The sequence below is a fragment of the Periophthalmus magnuspinnatus genome, chromosome 11, assembly GCF_009829125.3.
Source record: "Periophthalmus magnuspinnatus isolate fPerMag1 chromosome 11, fPerMag1.2.pri, whole genome shotgun sequence".
In the NCBI taxonomy this organism is placed as follows: domain Eukaryota; kingdom Metazoa; phylum Chordata; class Actinopteri; order Gobiiformes; family Gobiidae; genus Periophthalmus; species Periophthalmus magnuspinnatus.
The window spans coordinates 14,040,774-14,054,551 of NC_047136.2; the positions used below are offsets into that span (position 1 = coordinate 14,040,774).

At 38.2% G+C, this 13,778-nt stretch overlaps 1 protein-coding gene across 1 annotated transcript; it reads left to right on the forward strand.

Annotated features, from left to right (window-relative positions):
* The first annotated feature begins 497 nt into the window (after positions 1–497).
* Positions 498–10,360, forward strand: tcf19l (transcription factor 19 (SC1), like). The gene is made up of 6 exons (XM_033975826.2): positions 498–751; positions 1,416–2,295; positions 5,215–5,384; positions 5,725–6,121; positions 6,759–7,257; positions 7,967–10,360. Exons 2-6 carry the CDS (start codon positions 2,025–2,027, stop codon positions 8,307–8,309), a joined length of 1,680 nt encoding a protein of 559 aa, XP_033831717.1. The 5' UTR covers positions 498–751; positions 1,416–2,024; the 3' UTR covers positions 8,310–10,360.
* Positions 10,361–13,778: the final 3,418 nt, after the last annotated feature.

Genomic DNA, 13,778 nt, shown 5'->3' on the forward strand with positions numbered 1-13,778 from the left:
ACTCAAGATAGTCCTCAAACTAATGCGAACTTTACTGAACATTTTATTTTTACATGTTCATCCTTCACACTTTTCTAAAGCTTTTCATTATCTGTAATGACTGAAAAATCCTAAATAAAAACATTTTCAACAAAGTAACTTGTTTTTATTTGAATGGGATAGACAGTCAATGAGACTGCCCTTTGTGGATGTTGCAGTTATTGTCATTTGTCAAACCAGTGCAACCTGTCCTTAAACTAATGTACAGTGACTCATCTCTATGGACGTTTGCACCTTCACAATGTATAGCCTACTTTTCATGGCCTGTTTATAATGTATTGTAGGCCTATAGGTCTGATTTCAGATTTTTAGTGCATATGAAACCAAAAGTACATTTGGTTCTTCTGATATGATCAATTTATGTAACTTCTTAGTTATATGAGATACTTGTACCCTACACACCACACCCCACTGACCCACATCTCTGAGTAAACAGCTGCAGAAGGCGCCCTGGGCGCGAGCCAATCCTGGCGGGGCCGGATGTGACGCAGCGCAAAGAGCACGGAAGCCCCTGCGCAGAACCGTGTGGCGCGCCAAATTTCAAAGGACTTCCTCCCGAGCGGAGCGAGGCTCAAATCTGCTCAAGAACGGCCGAAAAATACTGCAGAAAGAACCGACTTTATCCGAAGCTGAGGGCTGATCTCCTCTGGTTGGATTTCCGCGGTGACTTTTGTGCAGTAAAACCAAAACCGGAGCAGTATCTGAAACTCGAGTAAGTGCCACCGAGAGTCTGAGTCAGTGCAACAACTGGTGATTATCGACAGAGAGGTTCACTCTGCATCTGCACTTTCAAACAGGATTTTACCGTGTCTTTGTGCTACAAAACACATTTAAGATGCATATGCTGTCTGCTGTCGTGGATCTGTTTGTAGAAGTAAAAGTAAAAGTATTGTTTTGTGGCGTGGCTGTACGTGACATGCGCAGGGCTTTGTGCGGCTCTTCATTTGTCACTCAGCGCATGCGGCTCACTGCTCTCACGGCTCACTGCTCTCACGGCAATGACCAAATCTGAACAGCTCCTTTTTAATTAAAGTGAGAAGTATGTACATAAACTTTGTTAAACGCTTTATTTCCACTGTTATGAGAATTGTATAGAATATTGTGTCAAATGCAGCCTGTGAGTCTAAAGTCTATTACAGTCCTGTCATTGGGCACATCCGCTAATAGACTCACTATGACACTGGTTTTGCATTGTAGCTCCTTTCTGTTCTGTACATGACCGTCTTATGAGTATGAAATAATATACTTGAATGTGTTTATTATTGCAGTCCAAAGCATTCCTCAAGCTTTCAATGCTTTTTATTCACGTGGATGTTTTTGGTGTTGATGTAAATGCATGTAACCTTTAAAACTAATCTCTTGTATTGTTTTCACAGATGACACAACCTCCTGCCGTTGCATCTCTTCAAGCGTTCCTCCTTTGAGCCCCGTGATTCGACTTATAATCAACACGATATATTTTAGACACTTTCACTATAATATTAAAGTCTTACGATTTTAAGAACGACAATCACTACTATCCAGTAAACTACACTACCTTGAAGTTATTGCACATTTGGAACATGGCACACACATGCTTGACAAAACGTCTCCCTTTTTAGTACTTGTTTCAATGCCTCCTCTCTGTGGGGGACTTGATCTGTGTAATTTAGGTCTGTAGCAAGCGGCAGCATCTCATTTCCACTCTTCACCAGCTGGAGTAGTGGTCTGAATCCTCATTAACCATTCATGTATTCACAGCAGGGACGCAGTTCTGCAGATTTCCATACTTGATAGGAACACCTGTTATTTGTACATGCAACCTTCACATTTTGAGCTCACGACTTGATATATTGATGCTCATTTTACCCTGATTTTACACTGAAGTTAAGCACAAATGTGTGTATTGTAATCGTTAGCTTGTAAAATTTATATTCAGGGCAATATGGAGGATAGCTTGTAAGTTTTGGGCTGTCCAAGGACGTGTTTGGACTATTGTTTCAGCCATGTTGTCTGGGGTGCAACCATGCTTCCAACTCCTTCGTATTGGCTCCTCTGTGGGGGATTCTGCGCGGGACTTGTACACATTCAGGCCGGCACTGAATCCGTGTATTTTCCGTTTGGGACGTGCTCCAGAGTTGTGTGATGTCACGCTGGACTCCGCCTCCGTGTCCAGGATCCATGCAGAGTTGCAGGCCGAGAGGGTCACGGGGGACGACGCAGAGGGCACACACGACGAGGGATGGAGTGTCCACATCAAGGACAGGAGCAGTCACGGTGAGAATATGACACCTACACATGGAAAGCGTGTTTCCCAACCACGGATTTGAGGATAGGGATTTAAGAGAGGGAAATTGAATATTATTTGGATATGAAGGCAAGGCAAGTTTTTATTTGCACTTTACAGAATAGGAAATGTATTCAAGTCACAATACAAACACATAAAAACATTTCAATTCAATTTATTTTTATAAAGCCCAAAATAACAACAGCAATTGCCTCTTGGGGCTGACATTTAAAAGAGAAGATTTGCACCGCAAAACAGAACTGTTTTGAGCCTGGATTTAAACATTGTCAAAGTAGAGGCCTGTCTCACATCTTCAGGAAGATCAGATTTTAGATGCATAAACCTGAAGTGCTTATTCCCCATGTTTAGTCCTGGCTTTTATTTTTGTATTTTTTGGTTTTCAGACTCTAGATGTGACTGTATTATACTTCTTTTTTTTTTAAACAGGAAATGTATTGTCTTTCATAAATCCGATCCTTTCTATTACTAGCCCCTAGATCTCACAATACGTAATTAAAATCTTCATTTTAACAATCATTTTTAGTTTCCCCCATCCCCTGTATTAAATATTTCCGGGCTATAGAAAGTTGTGACATCATTGGACCCAGCAGTAGTGCTGTTCAGTATGACAAAAAATATTGCAATATTTAAATATACCAGTTTAGTTAATTTCAAGCTAAAATTGTTTCTAGGCAAACAAACTGACAAAATTTTAACTGTACCCAAAACAGGGAAAACTTGGCACAAACTTGAGTTCATGACTAAAATTTTCACTTTTAGAATATTTGTTACAACACATGTTATTTCAAATCTCTCTAAGGGAGAATTGTTTTAACACTTCCTGCAATACTTCATTTATAACTGCGTCTCTGAATTAAAATGTTCTTAAAATGTATACTGCTTGTATTGCTAGAATCGTCCTCATCTCCTGGTGACTTTCTGGCTGTATTCTCTATTTAATATACAGCCTATGAAACACGTACACATAGTTCAGATAAAATGTCAGGCATTGCTCTAAAAACGGCCTCTGCTTCTTAAACCATTATTAATTCCTGTCCCCAAACATGTTCAGGTGTAATTATGGATCAATGGTACAAATTTGACTCCTGCAGGTGCATTCAGAGCACTGAAATGTTAGAAACACAAATGCCAGACCAGACACCTGCAGACTGTACCACACAAACATGCTTTTCCACTAACTGTCAGAACTGATGGCATAGATGAGAGCAGCAGGAAGTAGCATTAAAACGTTTCCACATTAACTGAGATTTAAATAAAATAAATGTATATTCTCTACATTAAGTGTTCATTAAAAGGCCTGTACCTGATTTTTAACAATAAGTGAGAATTGTAGCCCCACCCACTTAGTCCCTTCTGTCACTGTGATATTGCTCCACACAAAACAACACTGTCTGGGATAGTGTAATTTGTTTTGTTTTTTGTTTTTTTCTGTATAGTTCTCCAATCTCTGCAACTCCCTGCTTTTATGACACAATTAAGAGTCTGAGATGCCAGTTTTCCCATGACTATTAGTGATTGGACAAAAAAGAAACCTTGTCAGTAGCTTCTATATTAGTTATTACCCGATGAAATGCTATGTAAAATTAATAGATTGTATTTTACATGGTTTATTATTTAGCATATTTTTTACATTACAATGTTAAGAGCACTAATCTTAACAAATTCAAATCTGGTACAAGCCATAAATCAAACTACCACACAAGCAAATCTTACCTGCACCCATTTGAAAAGAGTTGGCCTAGATGTGATGAACCTAATTGTTTATGTAGGTGACAAATGTGTCCAAACTACACTATAAATTTAGCCAATATTTGGCACCGATTTTTTTTTTTGCACCGCCCTTTGTCTCTTTGTTGTCCATGTATCATATTTATCTTTTAGAACAGACCAATGAGTCGTGAAAATGTAATATATTTTCTTAAAGTCCACAAATTAAGATTTTTATAGCAAGGTATTGTTAATTTTGATGATCAGCCACAGCACCAAAACAATATTGAATATCAGTTCAGAAAAAAAAATCCCAAATTTCATTGCAACTTCAATTTCATAACGCACTTTAAAAACAAGAAACAAGCCTCAATTACACACTACCAGTTTTACAATATTGTCATCTAAACTCAGGCTATGATTAAACCCGGCTGTGCGGTAGGAGATTAGGAGTAAAGTTTCCCTCGGGCCGATCCGCTGTGACTGACAAGCTCAGGATTTAAACTGTACTCTTAACAGCCTAATTTTTCAAGTAATTTCACGCTCGGTTACACACTTTTCATTTTTGCCATTTAAGGTGCATTTTAGTATTCACTGAGCATTTCTTATCCTGTGCAGCCGTGGAGTTTGATTGCCTCATAGGCCTCCAGCTCCTCAGCATTGGGTCCATTGCACTGACTATTTTACACCCGACTTAAATCTTAAAGCTTACAGCTTACAAATGACTCTATTTTAATGATGGTTGATTTTTTTTTTTTTTTTAAAGAACTTATGTATTGATATTGGAATAACAGCAAATGGCGATGGGCAATTTATCGAATGATCAATAATATTGTGAATATTGTATTGAAGATATGCTCATTTTTCATAACAGGTGTAGAATTTTGTTTGCAATAAAAATTTCACAACACATTTATTTTTTTAATTGATAAACAAAAGGCACTTTGTCATTTAGCAGGGACAGTGGTGTAGGTGAGTTTTTATATGCAAAGACAAAATGTTATTAGACCAAAAAGGCTCTTTGCCACATGCGGTCTCATTTGTCTGATACTTAAACCTCAATTAATACATGTAAAGATACGTTTTAGAACATTTCTGTTGGATTTCCGAAATATTATGAGATTAGTTGTCATGGTGGTACTAATATTACTCAGAAATTCATTTTTTGTATCTCGTTTTAGGCACATGGGTGAATGAGGTGCGGCTGCAGTCTGGGGTTCAGTGGGAGCTCTCAGATGGTGACACTTTGACCTTTGGAGGCCAGTCTGCTCCAGGAAGCCCTGAGTTCTACTTCCTGTTTCAGAAGGTCAAAGTTCGCCCACTGGATTTTGATGCTATAACTATTCCTAAGGTAATTTCTGCCCAGTAATTGCAATATTGTGGTGATTGGGATTCTTGTTTTGTTTTATATTGTTCAAACTAAACAAAATTGTGCTCAATGTAAAGATAATTTGCATTTAGATTTTAAAATGAGGAAACCATTGATTTATTGTTTTCGTACAAAGTTATCAAGACATTTGATAAGAAACTGACAAATCCAGACAACAAAAAGACAACATTCATGGGTTTCAGAGTGAGACATTGGGACTGTTGCCATGGTGAAGCAAAGTATTATATCCTTTGACAGGGAATATAAACCCACAAATACCTTGATCTAACCTTAATATGTACATTGATTATTTTCTCTGTAGGGCGGGACTTTTTCCTCAGACTTCCAAAACCGCATAAGGACAAATCAGGACCGAAAAGCACCTGCGAACCTGGACCTGTCCAAACTGTCTCTAAACCGCGCTACAGTGATCCTGAACTCCATTGGCAGCCTCAGTAAAATGAAAGGCAGCGCCTGGACCTTCAAGAGGAGCCACAGTTTGGAGGGGACCACTTCAGACCCGGGTTCGTCCACCTCTCCTCTTCTCGCCGTGGGCTTCTCCTCTCTGCTGCCCCCCTCCACTCCTCCATCCTTCTGCCCGGCTCCATCTGCTGCAAACTCGAACAAGCCCCTCCCCGCAGCCTCTCGGAGCAGGAGGAAGTCTGCCCACACGGTGCTGCTCGAGGACGACAGCTCAGATGAACCCAGGGGCTGTGGAGGTGAGGGGACAAAACTGTACAAATTATATCAATGCATTAATAATTGAATCTAAATTAGTAATTTGAAGCTATGATTGTGAAGTATCCATGAGTTTCAGTATGAACACTCGGGACCATTGAAAATGCCATAGCAATTAACAGTTTCCATGTGTTTTGAATGGTAAAAGTCTTCAACTGCCTATAACTGTAAGCTTAAACCCATGGATACTTTAAAGCTGCACTATGTAGCATTTCTGGTAGTAAAGCTGCCACTTGCTTGTCTCTATGGGGATGTTATTACTGTGCCAGGAATGTTTATGCAGTATGGCATTTAACTCTGTCCAATATTCAGAATTGAGTAAAGTGTATTCATATTTTTATAACTAAATATTACTTATTGTTACTGTTGGCATAGTCACTTCACCGCAGATCTGGCCTGTTGGTGGAGGGTCTAGCTGCTTGTCTCCACAGAGAGGAGTTTAATGCTACAGTACCGTACTGCAAATTTCAACAATTTGCATTGAAAGAAGAAAAATCAATTATGTCTAGCTTGTTTTTATACTTGAAATATTTGACTATTACAGACCACTGGCGCCACAGTCTCCTTTTTGTAAATGGGACATTTGGATTAAGTACTAAAAAGTGGTTGTAATTTCAGCCCTGGGAGCAGTTGCAGATGACGGACAGCGGTCACGAGCGAAGAAAAGGCGGCGTCTTTATAAATCTGAGTCAGAGGGGTTCAACTCTCCTCCCTGTTTACCTCCTCAAAGTAAAATCCACACTGAAGTCAGACGCCCCCTGGAGGCCAAACCTTTTCCCGTTGGCATCAGGACCATTGGCAGTTTCCATGGCGCCATGACAAACAGCCGACATCACCAGCTCCCGACTATTCACAGCTCTGCTTCACTTAAACAGGAAGTTGAGACGACCTATCATGTACAATCAGTTATGAATGGAAATATCGCCACAATCAGACAACAGAAAACTGTCCATCGCTCACCACAGGCAGCGAGAGGAAGGAGGCGAGCCAACAGCTCCCCGGTGTTCTCCCCTTTAGTGGTGGGAGGAGAGAACTACAGCCTAGCATCTCCTTCGGTGCGGATCAGGACCGGAGAGCGCAGCAGAATGCAGTACAACCGGTTTCACCACCAGACCGGGTAAGCCTTTTCAGAAAGCGGACGAATGTATAACGTACGTAGGTAATGACCAATAACTGACCCATAATTCATTGGGTATTGCAGTGGTATAAAGTATCCTAACGGAATACAATGAGGGAATGGAAAGTTAGGACAATTTTGACCCAGTTCACTAAATTGTGTTTTTTTGTTTTTTTGTGTGTGTGTGTGTGTGTGTTTGAAGTTGGACCCATTCCGGTAGCTCATTCAAGAACTTAACGCTCCTACTCCTCCAGCCTAAAACTTTTTCATCTTTTCAAAAATATCCACCATTTACATATTGCATATTATATTAAAAAAATGCTCCATGTCACAATTGTACATTTTAAGAGGGTGATGGTTAATGGTTAAATACTAGGCAATATGTAATAAGCGCTAAGCAGTATTAAATCTACCAATGAAAATATTAAAGCAATCTATCAGAAAAGAGCTAAAACAAGCCAATTAAAGGTCATGGTTGAAGTTTGAAAAATTAATGGAATGTAAAATTATTCAAAAAAGTGCAGAAATATCACTTTATACCCTTGTTTTCATATTACACTGTTAACCTTATCATATTGTTTTCGTTCTATTGACTATAACATTAACTATAGAGATGGGAGAGTTAGAATAGAGTCTATAAAGTAATTCCAAGTACTTTACTATTGCCAGTGAAGTGTTCAAAGTGTATTTTTGTTTCCTTCCGTTGCAGTAAAAGACGTGGCCGGCCGCGTAAGCATCCTCTGCCCCCCCGCCCCTCCCTGCCATCCCCTTCTTCCTCCTCCTCGAGCTCCACATCCTCAGCCTCTTCCTCCTCCGGCTCCTCCTCTTCGTCCTCCGAAGATGACGATGAAGATGAGGCAGAGGAGGAGGAAGTCACCGTGGGGGCAATAGAGCCATGCGCTGCCCCTCGCTGCAAAATGCCCCAACAAGACACGGTCCAGTGGATTCAGTGCGATGTGTGCGACGCCTGGTACCACATCGACTGTCTTCATATCGACCGGAAAAAACTACTGCGGGATCCCAACGCGGACTTTCACTGCGGCTGTCGCTAAAATGCAAGAAAGTAATGGGACTAATTATCATTTCTGGGAGATATTTTTTGTTCATAATTGTACTGCGTAGTCAAATCAAATGAACTTTTTTGAACTATAGGGCAGCACATAATACACTCCTATTATTACGATAACCGCAAATACAACTGAATAATGAAATGTATCGTGATAATTGAGTTGATTTGCGGAAAAGACGAGACCATTTTTGAATAATTGTAGCTAGAATTCAAAGCGCTTGTGAAATCAAAAGTGGAAATCAATATAATGCTACTAGTTGTACTGTCATTGCGATAATTTAAAATGTTATGGTGCAGTCCTAACTTGTTTCTAATCACTGCCAGCTTCTTCGCAGATGATTTCAACTCTCTAAAGTGGTCTCTCATTTTATAGGATTTAGGATATAAAATATAATAGATTTCACTGCAAAAATAATCACAGTTGAGGCTATTTAAAAAAGAAAATGCATTGTTTTTTCACATGACGCAGCTATCAAATCTTTAGAGGACATTTAGGCACTGAACCCGGACTAAACCTGTTGTAGTTTTAGTTTTTTGTCCACTGCTGGCCGTTCTAACAAGTCTACAGGACCATTTTCTTGGCGCTTCTTTGGACTTGTTGTAAAACGCTCCGATGGTGAGACTATCCTGTAACATATTTGACCGTTGGGGACAGTTTGAGCAGTTATTGCGCATCCACCAATGTCCTGGGATAAGTGCTACCTCTTCAATGTGTCAAATACCTGTTTCAGCGCCTCTAGTCTGTACCGCTTTTACCTTCAAGCATCATTACACTACTGCAGTGGCAAATTCAGGCCAAAGTGGACAGTTGTAGTGAAATGAGGTGTCGCCGATCCAACAGTCAGAGCAGTGCATGATGGGAACTCTGTGGTCTGTGGTGGTAGGAATGGACTGAAATGAAACGAGCTGAAATAATCCGTTTTATAGTTGTGTCTTCTCGAGCACCTTTTGCTATAGCGATGACATTGTTAAAATATGTAAAATATGGTCTACGATATTTTGTAATGACTAATGTAGGGATGAATGGTTTTGCAAGAATATGAAATAACATGTTTTTCTGGCAATTGTTTTGTTTACAAAGCAAGTCAGTTTACAGTACAAATTTTAAACATGTCCAATTGAGACACGAGTCAATGGTAAAGTACAAGACCAGCAGAATAAAATTAAGCTACTCTTTGAAATGAGAACCCATAGAGACACGATATTAAGCTCTGCAGAGGACATGACATGCAATTAAATCACTGCAACATTTATGATTTGCCTATTGTCAAATTTTAATTACGTTGTGAATAATCGTGCTTAAATTTACTCCCTATAGAAGCCTCCACATGCACAGTTTAGAGAGGTGAACATTTATTTTGGTCGCTAATGCTGGGGCTGGAGAATTGTCATATTTTTATAAGTAAGATTTCCAACACTTTGAAAAACTGGAATTCATGTTTTAGAAATGAATGTATTTTGACATGATTGATACTTTCACACAAACAAACATGTACATAGACAATGCCTTTAAAGTGTCTTGCTTAATGGTGCAATGACGGGATGCAGCTCTCAACAACTTTCTCATTGAGCCAATATTGTCCCAAATTGCAAAGATATTGTTGTAATCGTAAAATGATATTAATAGGGGAACAAAAACCCATGTGTTCAATGAAATCTCAACCCATGTGTTTTGTTTTTTTTTCTTTTAAAATCTAAAAAAAGTTTACGTTACAACTTTGTTTTGGGATGCATTTTTTTTTTTAGAACTGCATACAATTTTAAAAAGGCAAGTAATATAATACTTTTGAAAGCACTGAATCCAACAAATATACATAAACGGCAGTAACATAATGGTAACCTGGTTTTTCATAAACACGATGCAATACTACATTCAACTGCAGTAACCTCTTCACATATGTAGTAGTAATAGTCTTAACACCAGTTTTGTGTTGGAAATACGATTAACATTGAAATGCATCTTATTTTTGTATCTTGTTTTGTGTTTGTGTGTGTTTACCTGTCTCTGCTGCCAGTAAAATGGTTTTCACCGTTATTTGTCAAGTGTGTTATTGCAGTTGATTACCTCTAGAGAGCGCTGTTTGTTTCCATCAATAATTTTTGAGAGATTTTAATTGGCCTTAATGTAATTACCCAGTGTATGTCAATAGTTTTGAAATGAAGAAGCAGCACTACAGCATTTTAATTGGTTCTTAAGTAGGTTTAGTCCTTTTCTATTTTAATCTTTATGTTTATTTAAGTCAAGGGTTTGGATATTGTTGTACTTACAAAAAAGGTGCTCAAATATTTAACTGGAATTGAGTATTACTAAACAATTTTAAGTCTACATTTGATTTTTGGTGCAGACATAACATCAAATTAGTATGTGCCAATTTCCTTCATCATGGACATTTAACTATAGTTTATACAGTATATAAGTTCATAATGTTAACGGTTCAGTCGGTAGAGCACTCTCTCTGATCTCAAGGTTGTTGGTTTGACTCCTGCTCTCAATCCACCTCGCCCCAGTGTCTGTGTACTCTGGTGTATGAATGTGTGAGTGGTTACTTGCTGTAAAGTGCTTAAAGTGCCTTGAAGGTAGAAAAGCGCTGTATAAACCGTGACCTTTTACCATTTTAATACAATTTGAAAAACTAACATATTGTTCTTGAAGGCATAAACTGACCAAACAGCTCAACGCCACCTGCTTCCCTCCATGGAGATATCATTGCTTTGTCCAGACATTTTTACAATATGGCATTAATCCAGTCTATCTTGCATCTATTCAGTTACCATAGTGTTAAATGCTAAAATAATGCAATGAAAAAGTGCATAGAGTTGATGGCCTTTCTTTCTTGTCTGGTCATACGTTCATTGTCATATTGTTCAACATTCCAGGAAAAGCGATGTCTCTGGAGACAAGCAAATGGTGGTTTCTAAATGAACTGTTCTAAACTGTTCTGTTCCAAATGAACATAATTTCCAGGTTTCTTTATCAACTGTGTGCAAAATGACACAAGAAATAGCACTTTTACGTTTTGTGCTAAACTAAAATAACACTGAGGTGCACAAGGTTATCATCTGGTGTAGGCTTACATTGTGTCAGTCCTAAATGTGGATAAAGGTGAACCACTGCACATTTAGAGAAAAGTGGAGATTTAATATTCAAATCCCACTTCAGGTGCTTATTGTTATGTCGCAGGGTAAAACAGCCATGCTCACATACACAGGTACAATCAATGTTAAAAGTAAAAACAACATAATGTTGTGGAAAATTACAGTTCTAGTTGAAAAGTAATCCATTTGCGAAGCTTGGTGAGTTTTGAAATACAGAAAAAAATGTTTATTGTTTGTTACAGCAGATACAGACAGGACAGGGCCCAGGCCTGCCCTGGCCACCGACTGGGAGCCTCCCGGCCTCTCCCCCATTTCCCCTCTCAGTCTAAATCCAAGTCTCAACCACCCAACCAACCACCCAACCAACCAACCACCCAACCAACCACCCAACCAACCACCCAACCAACCACCCAACCAACCACCCAACCAACCACCCAACCAACCACCCAACCACCCTGAGCATCTGAGCTCTGACTATTTTATACCAGAATGACAGTGCTACATACATTTCAAAGCAGAGTGACTTTTGTTTCACACCCATATGATAATGAACTTTCACACTTAGACAGGTAGAACAACAGCGAGTTTCCTGTGGGATGGAGACAGAGCTTCACACGTGTTAATGTCTGGTCTGGGTCTGGCAGACTGACACAGATCAAATGCTTTTTAAATACACAACATGACTATACTTAAATTTCTATCACACATAACATGATTTTTTTTCCTGTTGCATACTTACAGCATTCTTGAAGTATGGAACTTTTAATTTAAACACATTTATTATTATTATTATTATTATTATTATTATTATTATTATTATTATTATTATTATTATTATTATTATTATTATTATTATTATTAATTTATTTTTTATTTTTTTTCACCCCAAATGTATTTAAAGGTGATACAAAATTGGTTCGTGTGAGCTTAAAGCCATGTTATAATTCTGTAACATCATCAAAAACATACCTGGAGTAACCCTGGTTTATTTGTCTACATCTCCAAAGTTCAAAAATGCTCTGTTCCACCTTGCGATGTCACGTAGTGGAAATTTTCAAGTTAACAATAGCTACTTTTTCTTTGTAGTTCAGTAGAGTTTGGCAATTCCAGGGCTAAAATCATCCAAATGATTCTAGTGAAGGTGTGTGGAGTTTATACGCAGTGGAGCACTTCCTGTATCACCACATGACATCACAAGGTGGAACAGAGTGAGGAATTTGTGTGTTTAACATGTGTGAATGAAACAAAAAACACAGCTCTAGGTATGTTTTTGATGAGGAAACAACATTATAACATAGATCAGAAAATAGCGTTATACGGGCCCTTTAAATTGTATATGAAATAGTTTCCTATGCCATACAGAAGGCAAATATACACGCCTTAACTTTTACGTAAACATTAAACTTTAGAACAAGAATAACAGGGAAGTGCAGTTTGAAATTTTAAAAGTATTGACCTTCCAGATTCACTCTCTGCTTGACCTTCTTCTGTAAAGTTGAGTTGTGCACATAATGGTAAAGCTGTAGGATCTGCATTATTCATAAACAACAACCCACCAGTAATCCAACAAATGATAGACTCAAAAACAAATGATAGACTCAACCTGAAGTCTGCTGCTTGGATAATTATACAGGAGATGCTTCAAATCCTTGAGGAAAATGTAGAGGGAACAAACTTTTTCCCAGTTTCTTTATATTATAAGCTATTCATAAGCTTTCCTGAGGGTTTTTGATCAGTCAAAACTTAATCATTTGCATTGATTTGCTAATTACTATGGAAACAGTTGTAACTTTCATCACTCCAGATCTATAAACATACTGTGTAGGCGCCTCATTGGGATAAATATCAGTAAGAAGTAGACTATAAGTGATAATAAATGATAATAAATAGCGCTTTTCCAATACTAATAGTTTGTAGAGTTTGTAAATAAAGCTACAGTTACATACACAGCAAAATGTGATTATAATCGGATTTTTGGAGCTTCGGGATTATTTAAATGATATGCAAAACCAAAATATCTGATGTGTGTTTTCATACGGACCATAATTAGAAACAACTAATATGATTTTGCAGTTTACATGTCATTTGTTATGCAGGTTTATTCTTAAAAAACACTGGACGTTGATGTTTAGTGCTTTGGTTCTTCTGAGTTTTCACACGTGTCAATACATGTGCTTTTTTTTAAGACCAAGATCCAGGCTGAGTGCTTTTTATCACAGCCTTTTTTTTTTTTTTTTTTTTTACATTTTTGTAGGAGATGTTGTTTGTTTCTCCAAGGAGTCATTCTCTTCAGTGTAAAGGCAAAAGTAAAGTGTGCTTTAACTGTCATTATACAAACAAAATAAGCGGACTTGAA